This window comes from Puma concolor, chromosome B2 (assembly GCF_028749965.1).
Source record: "Puma concolor isolate L17-30 chromosome B2, mPumCon1.1.hap2, whole genome shotgun sequence".
NCBI lineage: Eukaryota > Metazoa > Chordata > Mammalia > Carnivora > Felidae > Puma > Puma concolor.
Window position 1 is genome coordinate 101465517 of NC_141671.1, and position 19533 is coordinate 101485049.

Below are 19533 nucleotides of genomic sequence, written 5' to 3' on the forward strand. Positions count from 1 at the left end.
AAGGGACTCATAGGCTTCCCCTGCTCCAAAATCCGCTGGTGGCCAAAGAACTTAAAGAATTAATAATAGGACCCATAACCCATTGATAGCACCCATGCCCCTGGGGTTGGTAAGCCCTTCTCTAGTAAACGCCACCTTCTAACAGGCTGCAGGAGGAGAAACGTTCAAAAGACCTTGATATTAGGCAAATCTAGATGTGAGACACTCTACAAGAAAATCGGCCTGGCTCCTAAAAAGGGAAAGAAAAAAAAAAAAGGTAAAATGGGGAAGGAGTCTATTTAAGACATGTAATAACCAAATATTGTGTATGAAAATCTTGACTAGACTATGGTTCAAATAAAAACAGCTACCCCGAATAGCCAAAGTAATGCTGAAACAGAAAACCAAAGCTGGAGGCATCACAATTCCAGACTTCAAGCTGTATTACAAAGCTATAATCATCAAGACAGTATGGTAATGGCACAAAAACAGACACATAGGTCAATGGAACAGAATAGAGAAGCCAGAAATGGACCCACAAACGTTTGAGTCCCGCATCAGGCTCTGTGCTGCCAAGTTCAGAGCCTGGAGCATGCTTGGGATTCTGTCTCCATCTCTCTAAGCTCCTCCCCAATTCAGGCACGCTCTCTCCCTCTCTCTCTCTCTCTCAAAAATAAACATTAAAATTTTTTTTTAATTAAAAGAAAAAAGAAATGGACCCACAAACATATGGCCAACTAATCTTTAACAAAGCAGGAAAGAATACTCAATGGAAATAAGACACTCAGTTCAGCAAATGATGGTGGGAAAACTGAACAGCAACATGCAGAAGAATGGATCTGGACTATTTTCTTACACCATACACAAAAATAAACTCAAAATGGATGAAAGACCTAAATATGAGACAATAAACCATCAAAATCCTACATGAGAAAATAGGCAACAACCTCTTTGATCCAGCCACAGCAACTTCTTACTCGACACGTCTCCACAGGCAAGGCAAACAAAAGCAAAAATGAACTTCTGGAACCTCATCAAGATAAACAACTTCTGTACAGCAAAGGAAATAATCAGCAAAACTAAAAGGCAACCAAGAGAATGGGAGAAGATATTTGCAAATGACATATCAGATAAAGGGTTAGTATCTAAAATCTATAAAGAACTTACCAAACTCAACACCCAAAAAACAAATAATCCAGTGAACAAATGGGCAAAAGACAGGAATAGACACTTTTCCAAAAAAGACATCCAGATGGTCAACCAACACATGAAAAGATGCTCAACATAACTCATCATCAGAGAAATACAAATCAAAACACAATGAGATACCACCTCACACCTGTCAGAATGGCTAAAATGGAAAACTCAGGCAACAACAGATGTTGGCGAGGATGCAGAGAAAGGGGAACCCTTTTGCACTGCTGGTGGGAATGCAAACTGGTGCAGCCACTCTGGAGAACAGTATGGAGGTTTCTCAAAAAATTAAAAAAGAGAACCACCCTACAACCCAGCAATTGCACTAGTAGGTATTTATCCAAAGAATGCAAAAATGCTGATTCAAAGGGGCACATGTACTCCAGGTTTATAGTAGCACTAACAACAACAGCCAAATTACAGAAAAAGCCCAAATACACACTGACTGATGAATGGATAAAGAAGATGTGGTAAATATATACAATGGAATATTACTCAGTAATCAAAAAGAATGAAATCTTGCCATTTGCAACAACGTGGATGGAACTAGAAGTGTATGATGCTAAGCGAAATAAGTCAGAGAAAGACAAATATATGATTTCACTCATGTGAAATTTAAGAAACAAATCAGATGAACATAGGGAAAGGGAAGGAAGAATAAGATTAAAAACAGAGAGGGAGGCAAACCATAAGAGACTCTTAAATACAGAGAACAAACTGAGGGTTACTGGAGGGGTGTTGGGTAGGAGGATGGGCTAAATGGGTGATGGCCATTAAGGAGGGCACTTGTTATATATAAGCACTGGGTGTTATACGTAAGTGACCAATCACTAAATTCTACTCCCGAAACCATTATTACACTATATGTCAACTAACTTGGATTTAAATAAAAGGAAAAAAAAAAAAAACCAGCTAAAAAGGTTTATTTGTAGGACAGCAGTGAAAATCCATAGACTAGATGTTATTTTATCATGGCTAATTTAATTTTTTAATTTTTATTTTATTAATTTTCTTTTTTTTTTAAAGTTTCTATTTATTTATTTTGAGAGAGAGCAGAGGAAGGGCAGAGAGAAAGGGAGAGGGACAATCCCAAGCAGGCTTCATGCTGACAGCACAGAGTCCAATGCAGGGCTCAATCCAATGAACTGTGAGATCATGACCTGAGCCAAAATTGAGTCAGATGCTTAACTGACTGAGCCACTCAGGCACCCTGTGTTTTATTAATTTTCTTAAGTAGAGGATAATGGTATGATGGTTATACAGAATATCCTCATTGTCAGGAGATACACATTCAAGTATTTTGGGGTGGCATGTCATGACACTGGCAGCTTAATTTCAAATGGTCAATGTCAGCAAAAGACACACACACACACACACTATATATATATATATATATATATATATATACATATATATGTGTATATGTATATATATGTGTGTATGTGTATATGTGTATGTACATATATACATATACATATGTATATATACATATATACATATACATATGTATATATACATATATGTATATAGACACACACAGAGTGAGAGATAAAGAAATACAGAAAAATGGTAACAAGACTGAAATCTAGGTGGAGGGTGTGTGGATGTTCATTGTTCTATAGTTTAAACTTTTCCGCTTTTACAAACTTTTCTTAATTTAAAAAAAAACAAAGAACAAAGTAACAAGCAGTAGTTAGCAAGTTAAAAGAAAAATAAGGAAGTTGTATACAAAAGCCAAAAGACAAGTATTAAAACGTAGCTGGGCCAAAGCATCCAATGTAGAAGCAAAGACAAAGAGGAGGGAATGGAGGAAAGCTGGTCGTATTTGGCAGCTGCTGGTGTTTGACGAGACCATGGACCAGTAGATTATGCACTTTGCGCTCAAACTCTCTCAAGGACTGTACTGTACTCTACCTTGTTATTAGAATTACTTGGAATTGACTCATGTCTTTTTTCCCCATCTCCAAATGAGGAAGGAGACTATCTTACTCATTTCTCTTTATTTTTTAGGAGCTAACAAAGTGCCTTGCAAATAGTAGAAACTAAACATTTGTTGCACTGAAATAAATGTTTTTATTAGTCTCGATCAACTTAAAAAATATTTTCAGCATAATAGAAAATCTGGAAAATTTTATTTCTTTAAAAGTTTATTTGGAGAGAGCAGGGGAAAGAGAGAGAGGGAAGGAGGGAAAGAGGGAGAGAGAATGAGTAGGGGAGGGACAGACAGAGGGAGAGAGAGAGAATCCCAAGCAGGCTCCGGGCTGTCAGCACAGAGCCCGATGTGGGGCTCAATCTCATGAAACCTGGGATCCTGACCTAAGCCGAAATCAAGAGTTGGATGCTTAACCAACTGAGCCACCCAGGCTCCATTTAAATTTTTTTTTTTTAAGTGAACTCTACACCCAGCGTGGGGCTTGAACTTACAACCCCAAGATCAAGAACCGCATGCTCTACCAACTAAGCCAGCCAGGCACCCCACAAACACCAGTAGTTTTAATGGAAAAGTCATCATATCTAAAAAAAATAACCAGAAAGCAAACTATCTCCTTCTAGGAGGAAAGGAGAAAAATAGAAATTACTTTCTCATTCTCATCAAATCTAGCACTGTCAGGTGAGATATGAGAACAACAACTTGCTCCTTTTAGGCACATTTTCCTATTTCTGTCTTCACAAGATCATCCCAAATCATAAGTCTCAATGAAAAATAAATACTCAAAAGACAAATTAAGAGTCAAGATTGTGACCGGGGCACAGGGGTACAAGAGCACTTGGCTCCAGGGGTCCCAAACAGAGCAGGATCGGCCATATGCCGATCTCTCTTTCACCAGAGAAAGGGAAATAAGTGGTGAGGAACAAGAAAGGAATTCCATTCCAGGAGGCCAATGCCCAGAAGACAGCGGACTAGCATCCCGAAGACTGTCGCCAAAGTGCTGAAAATACTTCCAGCTTTATATAGGGAAAATGTGGGGCAAAGATGGGCGGGTACGTGCAGGTGGGCAGTGAAGGTCAAATCAATCACTGCTGGAGTCAATCACGGGTGGGGGTTTGCTGGCTCAGGGCTGCCCTCATTGCTCTAGTGGGTAGTTTCAGTTCCCATCAGAGGATGCTTTGCCCTCAGGGTCTTCCGCTTGAGCTACAGACAAACTGGAAAGAACCCAACTGGAAAGTTTGAAGTCCAACCGGAGGCAGCCAAAGTCCTCTTTTAAGATGTGAAAATCAACACTTCAAATTGAAATACATGTTTTTCACCATACTACTTAAGTTTCTGCCAAACCTATACCACCGAGGAATCTTCTTTTGAGAAAATTTCAGTTTCGCATGTTTTCCTGGCTGACCTTAACTACTGTGATAATAGAATATGTGATATTGTGATATAATAAGAAATATATATTTTGGTCTTCCTCCAGGATTCCTGGCTCATAGCTCCTAAAAGCCTTGCAATTTCCTAAGTGTTTAGAGCATAGAGTCATCTTTTATTATAATATTTGGTTTGTGTTCCTGGAATAGCTCCAGAAGGATAACAGTGAAAGAACCGCTTTTGTTATTCATAACAAGCCCCTTTCAACTACACTGCGTTAAAGAGGTGATGCTTAGAAAGTCCCTGGATAACCACTGGATGGGGGCTGGTTGATAGGGGGAAAACCAGGTGATGAGAACTTTCACTCCACCCCTCAACAGTACCCACATCCCCAAGAAGTTGGTTGGAAGTGGAAAACCAATGGTCAACAACTTATTCCATCATGCCTACATAATGAAGCCTCCATAAAAAATCTCTGAAGTACACAGTTCTAGATTGGTCAACGGGAATACATCTGCTTGCCAGGAGGGTGGCACACCTCAAAACTCCATGGATACAAAAGTTACTGTACTCCAGACCTTCCAGATAGACCTAGCTCTATTTATTCTTCATGTGGCTGTTCGTTTGTATTCTTTAATATATTCTTTGTAATAAAGTAGTAATCTAGTAATGAAACTGTTTTCCTGAGTTCTGTGAGCCATTCTAGCAAATGACTGAACCTGAGGAGAGGGTCCTTGGAATTCTCAATTTGTAGCTGAGTTGGACAGAAGTTGTGGGTGACTTGAGAACCCACCACCTTCTACTGGGGTCTGAGGTTGGGGGCAATCTTGTGAGACTGAGCCCTTAGTCTGTGGAGTCTGCACCAACTTCAAGCAGTTAGTGTCAAAATTGAGTTAAATTGTAGGATATCCAGCTGGCGTCAGAGAATTTGTCAGGATGAGGGAAAAAACCCACACATCTAGTGTCAGAAGTGTTCTGGAAAGTGTCGGATTTAAGCAGAATTGTGAATAGAAAGAGAAATAGAGTTTTACCTTTCAGACAGTCTATTTAATAATATAGTGAGTATCCCTGCTAGAACCCAAACCATTATAATCCACAATCTCTGAACTACATTTGAAAGAAAAAAGAGAAGTCCTTTAAAGGACTTTACTTGAAACTTTAACCAGCAAGGCACATAAATCATAAAGTAAAAAGTCAGCTCTTAGCTATTAAGATTTAATTTTCTGGAGCACCTAGGTGGTTCAGTCAGTTGAGAGTCTGACTCTTGATTTTGGCTCAGGTCATGATCCCAGGGTCTTAGGATCAAGCCCCGCATTGGGCTCTGCACTGAGTATGGAGCCTGCTTAAGATTCTTCCCCTTGCCCCTCTCCTCTACCCTTGTTCTTGCTCTAAAATTTAAATTTTTTTTTTTTTTTTTTTTTTTTAGTAAAAAAAGAATTAGGGGCATCTGGGTGGCTCAGTCGGTTGAGCGTCCAACTTCAGCTCAGGTCATGATCTCGTGGTCTGTAGATTCAAGCCCCATGTTGGGCTCTATACTGACAGCTCAGAGCCTGGAGCCTACTTTGGATTCTGTATCTCCTTCTCTCTCTCTCTCTCTCTCTGTACCTCCGCTGCTTACCCTCTGTCCCTCTCAGAAATAAATATTTAAAAAAAAAAAGAATTGATTTTCTTTTAAAAGTTTCCATGAACAAAAACTAATTGGTTTGTATAAAAAATCAGGTAAACCTAATGTTGTCAAATGATCCATTTCATAAGAATGTCAACCTAAGATCAAATTTTAGTCACTAAAAAGCTAAAAAACAAGAAGTTAGAAATATAAAGCTGCTGCTCATCCAAGAAAAAAGATAAATACCAATAATAAGAGCCAGCCAAATCAACTTAGAGGGAAACAATATTTTTTCTGTTATCATTACATCACCTTCAAAACATAAAAATTAATATAATCCAATAGCACAGCACATTTATAATAAGAGTTGTAATAATAGCTACATTTATATAGTACTTAGTACGAGGCAGGCACCACTTTAAGAGTTTCAACTGTATTAACTCTTCTAATCCTCACAATATGCTGTGAAGCAGATACTATCACCATCTCACTGTACAGAGGAGGACACTGAAAACAGGGAGGTTAAGTAACTCACTCTAGATCACACAGCTAGGTAAGTGGCAGATTCAGGATTCACCTGGATCTAGGAAGTCTGTGTCCAGAGTCTGTGTTTTTAATCACGATAGCTTCATTTCTTGTTCCCCTTCTGGAAAAAGGGAATAGCATGTGTCAGATGCAGAAGAGTAAGATGCATTGGAAGTTCAGTAAGGCTGGTTGAAAACAGGTGAAAGCAAGTTAAAGCTGAAGGAGAAAAGAGGCAGGGCCAGAGCAAACAGAGCAGGTGAACCACATTAAGGAAACTGGACTTAATCCAAGAAAAGAAGGTTTTAAGCAATCTGTGTGTTTGGGATTCCGTGTTTCAGGTAAGTCGAAGTTGAAAGGACTGTGGTAATGTCTAAATGGAGATGCCCAAAAGGCATTTGGATGAACCAGTATCTCAGAAGGGAGATGTGGACAGGAGATGGAGAGGTGAAAGCATTTTGAAAATGAAAGCATGAGAATAGCAGAGGACAGAACCCTGAAGAACATCATTTAAGAAAAAGGATCCTACAGTATTAACAATGTAAACTACGTGATTTGGTGCTTAGCACTGCTAAGTGGTTTCTAATTCTTTACTTTACGCTTCTCTTTCCAACTGAACACTAAGTTCACTGAAAACAATGAATGATACCTCCTATAGGCCTTTGCAAATCCACAGCATTTAGCATATTAATGGCTATTTGTGGGATACTTAACCAAATGAGATAAGGCAAAGGGATAAATACTTGATTTTACTTGATTTTAGGAAAATCCTTTTTAAAAGATTCCTTTGATCTTCCATTCCCCCCCCCCCCCCCCAGCCTTTTGCTCTCTTTGCACTTGCTACACTGACTGCTCTAACCCAGCAAAGATAAGCTTCGGGACTGAGGACGTGTTCCCATGCAGTGGTTCTGTGATCCACTCTCATACTCAAAACCTAATAAGCAAATCCAGTTGAAATGATTTTAACAGGAAAATGGAGGAGAGGGGTTCTCATTTAAAATAAAAGACATGGGGCGCCTTAGTGGCTCAGTTGGTTAAACACCCGACTTTGGCTCAGGTCATGATTTCACAGTTCTTGAGTTCAAGCCCCGCGTCAGGCTCTGTGCTGACAGTTCAGAGCCTGGAGCCTGCTTCAGATGCTGTGTCTCCCTCTCTCTCTCTCTCTGCCCCTTTCCTGCTCACGCTCTGTCTCTCAAAACTAAATAAACATTTAAAAAAAATTTTTTTAATAAGTAAAAGACATAATTTCTTCTATTGCATTTTTCTACTATAGCAGAAATTTTTCTTACGTTTTTATATTATACTGTCAAATCACAAAATACTTCCTGTTTGTGGCCCTCTGTCTTTCCCATGGTTATGAATCCCCCTGATCTGTCTTTCCCCTTATTAATCCTATCCATTAAGACAAGGTCAAGCTTTTCAGAAATTTTGTGAACACTTTATCTCTTCTCTGCATTCACCAAGCACATCTCTGTACTATACACATGACATTCATCACATGCCACTTCATATGGTACTTTTCCACAATGTGTGACTTAGCATGGGATATGGAATTATACACCTATTATATATACTAAGTCACACAGCTAATAAGTTACTTACACCCTCAAGTTACCAGTTTTTGCATTTATGAATTGTGAATAATAGTAACAACACTACACAACTATTTTGAAAATAATTGAGATCACATATATAAAATGCTTAGCATGTGTCCAGCTAGAGGCTCAATAAATGTCAGTTCTTTTTTTTTTTTAAGATTTTACATATATGCGCAATCTAAAAACCAAAACAAATGAAGAAATAACCCCTAAAATAAACTTAAATACAGAGAACAAACTGGTGGTTGCCAGAGGGAAGGTGGGTGGGGAGATGGGTGAAATAGGCAAATGGAATTAGGAGGTAGGAACTTTCAGTTATAAAATAAATAAGTCATGGAGATTAAAAGTACAGCATGGGGGGGGGCACCTGGGTGGCTCAGTCGGTTAAGCGTCCGACTTCGGCTCAGGTCACGATCTCACTGTCCGTGGGTTCGAGCCCCGCGTCGTGCTCTGTGCTGACAGCTCGGAGCCTGGAGCCTGTTTCAGATTCTGTGTCTCCCTCTCTCTCTGACCCTCCCCCGTTCATGCTCTGTCTCTCTCTGTCTCAAAAATAAATAAACGTTAAAAAAAAATAAAAAAATAAAGTACAGCATAGGGAATACAGTCAATAATATTTTAATAACATTGTATGGTGACAGATGGTGACAACACTTATCATGAAGAGCACTGAATAATGTATGGAATTGTTGAATCACTATGTTGTCCACCTGAAACTAATATGACATTGTATGTTAATTGTACATCAATTAAAAAAACATATAGCGCAGTATGGGGCGCCTGGGTGGCTCAGTTGGTTAAGCATCCGACTTTGGCTCAGGTCATGATCTCCCAGTTTGTGAGTTCGAGCCCCGCGTCGGGCTCTGTACTGACAGCTCAGAGCCTGGAGCCTGCTTTGGATTCTGTGTCTCCCCCCTCTTTCTGTCCCTCCCCTGCTCATGCTCTGTCTCTCTCTCTCTCAATAATAAATAAATATTAAAAAAAAACATATAGCACAGTAAAGCAAAACAAGAATTCAGGAACCATGGAAATTCACCCTTTTAAAATGTATATTTCAGGGGCGCCTGGGTGGCTCAGTCCATTGAGCATCCGACTTCGGCTCAGGTCATGATCTCACAGCCCGTGAGTTCGAGCCCCGCGTCAGGCTCTGTGCTGACAGCTCAGAGCCTGGAACCTGCTTCGGATTCTGTATCTCTGTCTCTCTCTGCCCCTCCCCTGTTCATGCTTGCCTGCTCACTCTCGCTCTCTCTCTCTCTCAAAAATAAGTAAACATTAAAAAAATTGCAAACTTTCCTTAAGATAATATGAAAGAAGAAGCCTGTGAGTAAACATTTCAATTAGAATGCTTAGGAAGGGATACAGGAATATGAGTTTTTGGCAAATATCAGCAAAAATGAAATGTAACATTTGAAATTAACATTTCCTATATGGATAATAGTTTTCTGAGTGGAGGTGTCATCATGTGTGCCTTCACAGCCATCACAATACCGAGCAACTAACAATCAAATATTTAATGGATTAATTGATCAGAGGGCTGATGTTATTGGTTATCTACCTTTTCTAATAAAATGGAGGTTTACAGGGGCACCTGGGTGGCTCAGTCGGTTGAGCGGCCGACTTCGGCTCAGGTCATGATCTCATGGTCCGTGAGTTTGAGCCCTGCATCGGGCTCTGTGCTGACCGCTCAGAGCCTGGAGCCTGTTTCCGATTCTGTGTCTCCCTCTCTCTCTGCTCCTCCCCCGTTCATGCTCTGTCTCTCTCTGTCTCAAAAATAAATAAACATTAAAAAAAAAAAATGGAGGTTTACAGTAAGAGTCTCAAATTAAGTTTTTTCATTCAACAAATAGTTTTGCCTATGGCAGTGCCTATTGGACCCTACAAGGATTATAATAATATATTGAGGTAAAATCTTCGTCCTATAGAAGTTCACAAAAGAGTGGAGGAACTAAGTAATGTGTGCAGTTACGATATAACATAAAATATAAAAAACTGCCTGAATCCCATGATTTAAAATATTTTTAAAACCATCGATTTAATCCTATCTTTCTTACAGAAGATTCAATGAGAGGAAGGGAGTGGGAGGAAGAGAAAGAGTCCTCCTATGACCTAATATGAGCGGTACATTACATCTCTTATACTATTGATTAGGATAATCTATTAAGATTGTTATACTCCATGGAAAGAAACTAGATGGCTTCCCTAAGATCAGAAAAAGGCACTCCTATTCAATATCATACTGGAAGTCCTAGCTAATACAGTAAAATAAGGAAATAAAAAGTATACCAATTAAGGAGGAAGAAATAAAACTCTCTGTTTACAGATGATATGACTATCTTTGGAGAAAATACCAAAGAATCAACAAAAAAAAAAAAAAAAAAAAGAAAAAGAAAAAAAACCTCCTGGGACAAATAAATGATTATAGCAAGGTTTCAGGATACAAGGTTAATATACAAAAGTCAATTATTTTCTTGTATATCAACAATGAAAAGTTGGAGTTAAAATTAAATTTAAAACATAATAACATTTACATTAGCTCCCCCCAAAATGAAACACTTTTGTATAAATCTAACAAAGGATGTACAAGATCTATATAAGGAAAACTGAGGAAAGAAATCAAGAAAGATCTAAATAAAGGGAGAGAGATTCCATGTATATGACTATGAATACCCCAATTGACAAGATATCTGTTCTTCCCAACTTAATCTATAGATTCAACACAATCCCAATCAAAATCCCAGCCAATTATTTTGTGGACATTGACAAAATGTCTCAAGTTGACATGGAAAAACAAAAGACTCAGAATATCCAACACAATTTTGAAGAAGAAAAAGGCAAAAGACTGACATTATCCAACTTCAAGATTTACTATAAAGCTACAGTAATCAAGACAGGGTAGCATTGGGACACCCGGGTGGCTCAGTTGGTTAAGCATCAGACTTTGGCTCAGGTCATGATCTCATGGTTTGTGAGTTTGAGCCCTGCATTGGGCTCTGTGCTGACAGCTCAGAGCCTGGAGCCTGCTTCAGATTCTGTGTCCCCCTCTCTCTCTACCCCTTCCCTGCTCGCACTCTGTCTCTCTCTCTCAAAACTGAATAAACGTTTAAAAAAAAAAAAAAAAGACAGGGTAGCATTGGCAAAAGAATAGGAAATAGATTGATAGGATGGAATGGAGAGCCCAGAAATAGACCAACACAAATACAGTCAAATGATCTCTGTCTGACAAAGGACAACATGAGAGAAAAAACGGTATTTCAACAAATGCTGCTTAAACAAATGGGACATCCACATAAAAAAAAAATTAATCTAGACACAGACCTTACACCCTTCACAAAAATTAGTTCAAAATGGAACACAGATCTAAATGTAAAATATAAAACAGTAAAACTCCCATAAGACAACGTAGGAGAAGATTCAGATGATCTTGAGTTTGGAGATGACTTTTGACTAAAATTAAAAATTTCTCTGCAAAAGATACTTTCAAGAGACTAAAAAGACAAGTCACAGACTGGCCGAAAATATTCGCAAAATATATATCAGTTAAAAGACTGGTATTCAAAATATACAATTTGATATTGTTAAAACTCAATAAGGGACCCCATTTATTGAGGTGAAATGACCCCATTTTAAAATGGGCAAAAGACAGGCACCTGGGTGGCTCAGTCAGTTAAGTGTCTAACTGGGCTCAGGTCACAATCTCGCGGTCCGTGAGTTTGAGTCCCACATCGGGCTCCATGCTGACAGCTCAGAGTCTGGAGCCTGCTTCGGATTCTGTGTCTCCCTCTCTCTCTGTCCCTCCCCAACTCACACTGTGTCTTTGTCTCTCAAAAATGAATAAACATTAAACAAAATTTTTTTTTAACGGGCAAAAGACCTACACAGACATCTCACCGAAGAAGATATGCAGATGACAAATAAGCATATGAAAAGATGGTCAACATCATATGTCATTACAGGGCTGCAAATTAAAACACAAAACAAGATAGACCCACTTAAATATAGTCAAACGATCTCTGACAATAGGACAAAGGATATACCTATTGGAATGGCCAAAACGCAGAAAATCAAATGCTAACAAGGACGTGAAGCAATAGGAGAGCCACTTAATTGTTGGTGGAAATGCAAAATGATACAGCCACTTTGGAAGAGTTTGGCAGTTTCTTTTTTTTTTTTTTATAGGGGTAGGTTTTCTTCCCTTTTTTTTATTTTTTTTATTTTTGAGACAGAGAGAGACAGAGCATGAACGGGGGAGGGTCAGAGAGAGGGAGACACAGAATCTGAAACAGGCTCCAGGCTCTGAGCTGTCAGCACAGAGCCCGACGCGGGGCTCGAACTCACGGATCGTGAGATCATGACCTGAGCCGAAGTCGGCTGCTTAACCGACTGAGCCACCCAGGCGCCCCTGGCAGTTTCTTATAAAACCAAACATTCTCTTATCATACGATCCAGCAATTACACTCCTTGGTATTTACCCAAATGAACTAGAAACTATGTCCACACAACAACTGGCACATGAATGAATGTTTATAAGTAGCTTTCCTCATAATTGCCAAAACCTGGAAGCAATCAAGATATCCTTCAGTAGGTGAATGAATAAATAAATTGCGGTCCATCCAGACAATGAAATGTTATTCAGCACTAAAAAGAAATGAGCTATCAAGCCATAGAAGGGCATGGAGGAAGCTTAAATGAAGGAAGCTAATGTCAGGCTACATGCTGTATGATTACAACTATGCCATTCTGAAAAAGGTAGAACTATAGAGACAGGAAAAGATCAATGGTTGCCAGGGACCCAAAGGAAAGAAGCCAGGGATAAATAAGTGGAGCCCAGGATATGTTCAGGTCAACAAAATTACTCTGTTTGATACCATATTAGTGGATACATATGATTATACATTGTCAAACCCACAGATTATACAACCCAAAGAGTGAGCCTGAAGGTAAACTGTGGGCTTGAATTAATAATAATCTAACAATACTGGCCCATCAATTATAGCAAATGTACCACACTAATGCAAGATGGTTAAGGTGGGGGAGTAAGGGGGTATATGAAAACCCTCTGTACTTTCCACTCAATTTTTCTATAAACTTAAAACTGCTCTAAAAAATAAAGACAATCATTTTTGAAAAAATATTTTAGAACCATCTATTTCATCACATCCCATCTCATAGAAATTGGGGGATAAGGACATGGGGAGGAGAGTCTTTCTCTGCCTTGATAGAAGCAGAACTTTTATCTTTATAAAAGTTCTTTTATCTTTAACTTTATATCTTGTATCTTTTATGCTAGTGCCTAGAGTAATATATTGAGATTCTCAACTGGTAACAAAATATAGCACACTCAGGTTAGTTAAGCAAACATAAGGCTGCATAATTCAACAGTAGTGAATATAGCCAACTAGCCTGAAAATGAAGCATGAAAAGGCCTTCAAGAAATTACTTCTAATATTGTCAGTAAATAGAAAATATCCTCCAACTGGCCACTGAAAAGTAAAAGAAAGGAGAAATGGCCTAAGGGGTAAAATTGCAGCTAACTACAATAAACAGTCTGAAACTCATTTATCTCCCCATTAACTATCTCCTAGTTAATAAAAGCTTCTCTGAATAGGAGGAAAGAGAAAGAAATAGTTACACTCGGTTGATTATAAAATGGAATGATCCTGTGTTGGGCACAGAGTAGAAATTTACTAAATATGTACTACCCTAACTTTGCATAAGGTGTACAACCTGCATTTAAAATATAAGATATAGCCACTACAGATGAAATTTCCAGAAGAAATAAGAAAGCCATTCCTCTAATCCCATTCAGAATCTATCTAAAAACTAGCCACATTATGAACATTATGTCTAAGAGTACAACATTTTGTCAGCTGCTATAGATCTTTAAAAGCAAAACAAACGACAACAAAAAGCCTCTATTCAAGCATCATCGAAGAAAGTTCGTAAGTGGTTTTACAAATTCACAGAAAGTACTATCTATACTAACTGGCACATAAAAGGTAAAACATTTCTATTGTTTAAAAAAAAAAAAAAAAAAAGGGGCGCCTGGGTGGCGCAGTCGGTTAAGCATCCGACTTCAGCCAGGTCACGATCTCGCAGTCCCTGAGTTCGAGCCCCGCGTCAGGCTCTGGGCTGATGGCTCAGAGCCTGGAGCCTGTTTCCGATTCTGTGTCTCCCTCTCTCTCTGCCCCTCCCCCGTTCATGCTCTGTCTCTCTCTGTCCCAAAAATAAATAAACGTTGAAAAAAAAAAAATTAAAAAAAAAAAAAAAAAGTCAAAGGAGCATTACCCCGGAAAGGTGTGTCACATTATTTTCTTTAAAAGTAACTCATTAAGAAGGTCTCTATAAAAACATATTTTACAAATATGTGGGATGTGTTTGTTTCTCTCCTGAGACAAGAACTAACTTGAGAGAAGATCATATTAACACATTCTGAAGAGAGAAGTAATTAACATATTGGAAACTAACATTTTTGGCACATGGGACCTACAGCAAGAATGTCTATCCTCTAGTCATGAGTCATGGACTAGGCTGCCTCTATTGTGAAGCAATCTTTCAGTAAAAGGAGCAGCAGGGAAGAATACAACATATGAATAATGCCTTGGACAACTTCCCAGGAAGAAATCATCACGAAGCTAGGTCTGAGAAAGCGAGGCAGTAGAAACCATACATTATGATGCTCTCTTTTCTTAATCACTCCCACTCTTTAGTTAACAGCAGAGAGTGAAATTCAGTCTTTAGTTCTATCTGAAGGTTTATATTTTGTACGGATTTTAATAATACTAAATAAAATTATAGAACCTGGTCTTTAATTTTGTGAATTATTTAATGCATCATTATAAATTATTTTGTGGCGACATTTGTGACGAGTTCTCACCTGTCACATACCCACCCCAGCACACACACACAGTGACACCAGAAGGCAACACTCTGCTTTACCTTCTGCTGAAAAGTCTGCTACCTCCAACGCTTGAGGTCCATACACGAAGCCCTCCTGGAATCTATGAACACAGCAGAGGCAAAAGGCAGAGAAGTTTATGTAGATTTAAAGTTACACTGCCCAAAACATAAAATGCCAAATGCCTATCACAAGTCTACATATCTGCCAAGGAAATCAGATCTCAGATTTGACAATGAGCAAATCAACAGTATACTGATAATATTCAGAGTTCATTATATGTTATGCAGCTAATTGCATGAAAAAAAAAAAAAAAACAAAAGTTGAGCCTTATTTAATTTATATTCTCACCAAAAGAAGTGACTTGTACTACTGGAGATACTAAGAGGAGCAACAAGGTAGGAATTCATATATGCCGAAAGTAACAAATTAATTTTTAAAGTTACGCGAGAGAGGGGGGGCCTGGCTGGTTCAATTGGTAGAGCATGCAACTCTTGATCTCAGGGTCGTGAGTTCAAGCCCCATGCTAGATGTAGAGGTTACTTATAAATAAATAATAAGTATTAATAAATTAATAAATAATTAAATTATGTGAAGAACCAATACATACATTAAGAATATAAGAGCAGTTAAGCAGAAAAATATTCTTCACATCATGAAATGTGATAGACCCTACAGCTCAAGGTACATTCTTTCTAGGACCTGAGATTGTTGGGGCTGCAGAAGAAAAACAATTAGAAACAGATCTGGAAGAGGACAAGGCAGAGGAAAAGGGGAAAAGTAGAACCGTAAAGATATTCTAATGCCAAGATTTAATTTAAGTTGGACAGTAATGTTGAAATGAGCAAGGTACTACATATGCTAGGCAGTAAGGGAGAAATCTACCTTTTCCAATATTATAAAATAAATGTAAGTATGAAACATGAAAAGCTTTTCAGAGAACACCCTTGTAAAAAAAATTAAGGATGTAATCAGGTAAAATCTTTAGAACTCAGATTTCACTCATTCTTTTCTTTTGTAGGATAAAAGACTTACAAAATGCAGCTGATGTAGATGAGCAGGAATTAGATAATTTTACTAGCTATTAAATTTAAAAGAGGGGGGGTGCCTGGGTGGCTCAGTCGGTTAAGCGCCCAAATTCGGCTCAAGTCGTGATCTCACAGTTTGTAGGTTCAAGCCCCGCACTGGACTCTGTGCTGACAGCTCAGAGCCTGGAACTGTTTCGGATTCTGTGTCTCCCTCTCCCTGCCCCTCCCTGGCTCACACTCTCTCTGTCTCTCAAAAGTAAACATTAAAAAAATTTCTGTTTAATTTAAAAGAGGGGGGGGCATGTTATCTTTATGTAATATTTAGAAATCCTTAAAAATGTCATCAAATAATTAGGGAAGAAGAAACAAAGTGTTGCCTTAAAACATGTTATGTCAAGGAAGAAACAATATTATAAAACATTTGCCCTAAAGTCAGATGGCTTCAGTTCAAGTTCCAGATAAACCATTCAATTACTTTGAGACATCAAGCAGGTCACTTAATCTCTTAGCACAACCAGAGTTGTTCAATGAGGACTCCTTCACCATCTCACAGATTTATACTGAATATCAAATGAAATAAGATATTAAAAATCACAGAATGCTATATTTTGTAAAAATTTAAATCGGTGCAACTGACTTAAATTACCAACTTAATAAAAGCTGTTATAGGGGCACCTAGGTGGCTCAGTCGGTTAAGCATCCGACTTCAGTTCAGGCCATGATCTCATGGTTTATGAGTTCAAGCCCCGCATTGGGCTGTCTGCTGTCAGCTCAAGAGCCCACTTGGAATCCTCTGTCTCCCTCTCTCTCTGCCCCTCCCCCACTCATTCTTATTCTCATTCTCTCTTTCTCTCTCAAATATAAATAAGACTTTTTTTTTTTAAGTTGTTAGAGGGAACACAGAGCACCAAACCAAGGAATCTGGGGAACCAGACGGGGAAGGAAGCCCAAAGCAAAAAGACTAAGCTGACCAAAAGAGCCTAGAGTAGTTGTCAGGGCTAAATGGCAGCCTGAAAAATCACAGTCCCCAAGAGACGGTTGTACCATATTACTAATTTAGCTATTTGCCCAACACTGTCTGCTTCAGATTTATCTTCTCTAAATTCCCAAAACAATCTTATAGACTGCACCCTCCGCTAAAACACTGCTTGTGACATTCTAAGCTAAGGATCTAAGACACTAAGTTACTTACTTGCATATTGCATATCTTTCTAAAAACCAAGCTGATACAATCCTCCCCCCATAAAACAATAAGGGCAGCAAAGTCTACTATGAGATGCATGATGTGCCACAAACAATTCCAAGAGCTCCACAGGTATTAAGTCATTCGGTCTTCACAACTCTGAGGTATTATCCTCACTTTACAAATAAAGAAACTGAGACACAAGACCTTAAGAAACTTGCTTAAACACACACAGCCAGAAGTAGCAGATGTGCAATTCAAACAGACTAGTCACTGTATCATCCAGACTATGAACTAAAATCATATAAACCAGGTACTTCTCTATATGTAAGAAACCAAGCAATTATAAATGTTTGTAAGTATTCAATCATGCTATATAGATTCTTCAGCATTTGTAACATTTTCCTGGGAACTTAAAATCCAAATGATTGTTGTACAAAACATGTTAAAAAAAAAAGGGAAATGTTTATGACTCCAATCATGAGTAATATATATATGGTCATACATCTCCAAATAACATTAAAATAATACTGGTGTTAGAGTAGCACTGGTGATTTAGTTCCATTTTTTTAAATCGCTGCCATATGGGGCACCTGGCTGGCTCAATCAGTAGAATATGCGACTTGATCTCAGGGTCGTGAGTTCGAGCCCCATGTTGGGCAAGGAGCCTAAAGTTAATTAATTAATTAAATAAAACTGCCGCCATGTGATTATATAACTCACTCTTAAATATTTTATAAGCTTTAAAAAAAAATTCAACACCAAAGCATAAGAGACTCTTAAAAACTGAGAACAAACTGAGGGTTGATGGGGGGTGGGAGGGAGGGAGGGAGGGTGATGGGTACTGAGGAGGGCACCTTTTGGGATGAGCGCTGGGTGTTGTATGGAAACCAATTTGACAACAAACTTCATATATTGGAAAAAAAATTCAACACAATGAGATACTATCACACGCCCATTAAGATGGCTACTAACAATTTTTTTTTTTTAAGGTGGAAAATAGTGTTGGTGAGGATATGGAGAAATTGGAATCCCTTTGTGTTGTTGGTGAGAATGCAAAATGGGGTAATTGCAAAGAAAACAGTATGGCAGTTCCTCAAAAATTTAACAATAAAATTACCATAGTATCCAGCAATTCTACTTCTGGGTATATAGCCAAAAGGATTCAAAGCAGGGACTCTCAAAGAGATATTTATATGCCCATATTCATAGCAGCATTATTCATTATAGCCTAAAACTGGAACTCAACCAAGTCTCCACTGATGGGTAAATGGATAAACAAACTGTGGTATAGTTGAGGCATACCTCCTGTAATCTCCAGTGATGGAGGCACCCACTTCACTGGGCACATCATACAAGCCTTAATGAAAGACTTGCAAACTTCTCTGAATTTTCATTGCCCTTATCACCCTCAGTCATCAGTCAAGGTTGAAAGAACTAATGGGATCCTCAAACTTAAAACTTCTAAACTTGACGAAACTCCTGGACTTTCCTGGCTAAGCTATTGCTTTTGATCTTGCTGACTGTTCCCAGTTTCCCCTTTGGAAAACAAACTCATTCCACATGAGAAAATCACCAAGAGACCAATGTCTATCACCTTCTGCTGATCCCTTGTTATTTCAGCCTAGTATGACCAGCTACTATAAGTCTCTAATGTCTTACCCTCAAGCCTATCATTAACAGGTTAAAGAAGCCATCCCAGATCCCAATTCAAAGGATCCCATTGGTCACATTCTAGGCCTGGTGATTCGATATTCCAGAAACATCATCAGAGGACACCAGCCCTCAAACCTCGTTGCAAGGGACCTTACCAAGTGCTCCTGACCACGGACACTGCTGCAAAATTAAAAGGTGTTGAGCCTTGAATACACATCTCACAAAAGGCTCCACCCGACATCCAGTGCTGCACAGACAGGGGAAACCCGCCAAATCAATTTGATGAGGAAGAGAAGTAGCTGACATCAGCTACAGTCTTGTTACTGTAACAGTCAGTAACTAACTGACTAACAGTCTTGTTACTGCCCAGGACCATGGATCAAGATTTCATACTTTAACTAAACATGAAACTCTTTCTTCTCTCCTTTCCTTTCCTCTGGCATTGGCTTGGAAAGATAACATACTCATCTTTACCTCCCAGGCCATAACTAAGGAGGTAACTTCTGGAAACTAGAACAACCATTTATATCAGGCTAGGAGAAAATCTATGCCTCTAACTTTTATTAAGCAAAATAAG

At 38.7% G+C, this 19533-nt stretch overlaps 1 protein-coding gene across 5 annotated transcripts in view; it reads right to left on the reverse strand.

Annotated features, from left to right (window-relative positions):
• Window positions 1-19533, reverse strand: part of CDK19 (cyclin dependent kinase 19) — a 194462-nt gene that overhangs the window by 131703 nt on the left and 43226 nt on the right. The window contains exon 2 of one of the 5 annotated variants that reach the window (XM_086707592.1): window positions 6655-6723. The exons of 2 other annotated variants lie outside the window; for them this stretch is intronic. In XM_086707592.1, the coding sequence (XP_086563718.1) occupies window positions 6655-6723 (69 nt within the window). Of the gene's footprint in view, window positions 1-6612; window positions 6724-15130; window positions 15193-19533 lie in introns of those variants that run through there. 2 more of the 5 variants (XM_086707595.1, XM_086707596.1) reach the window with 2 other exon arrangements.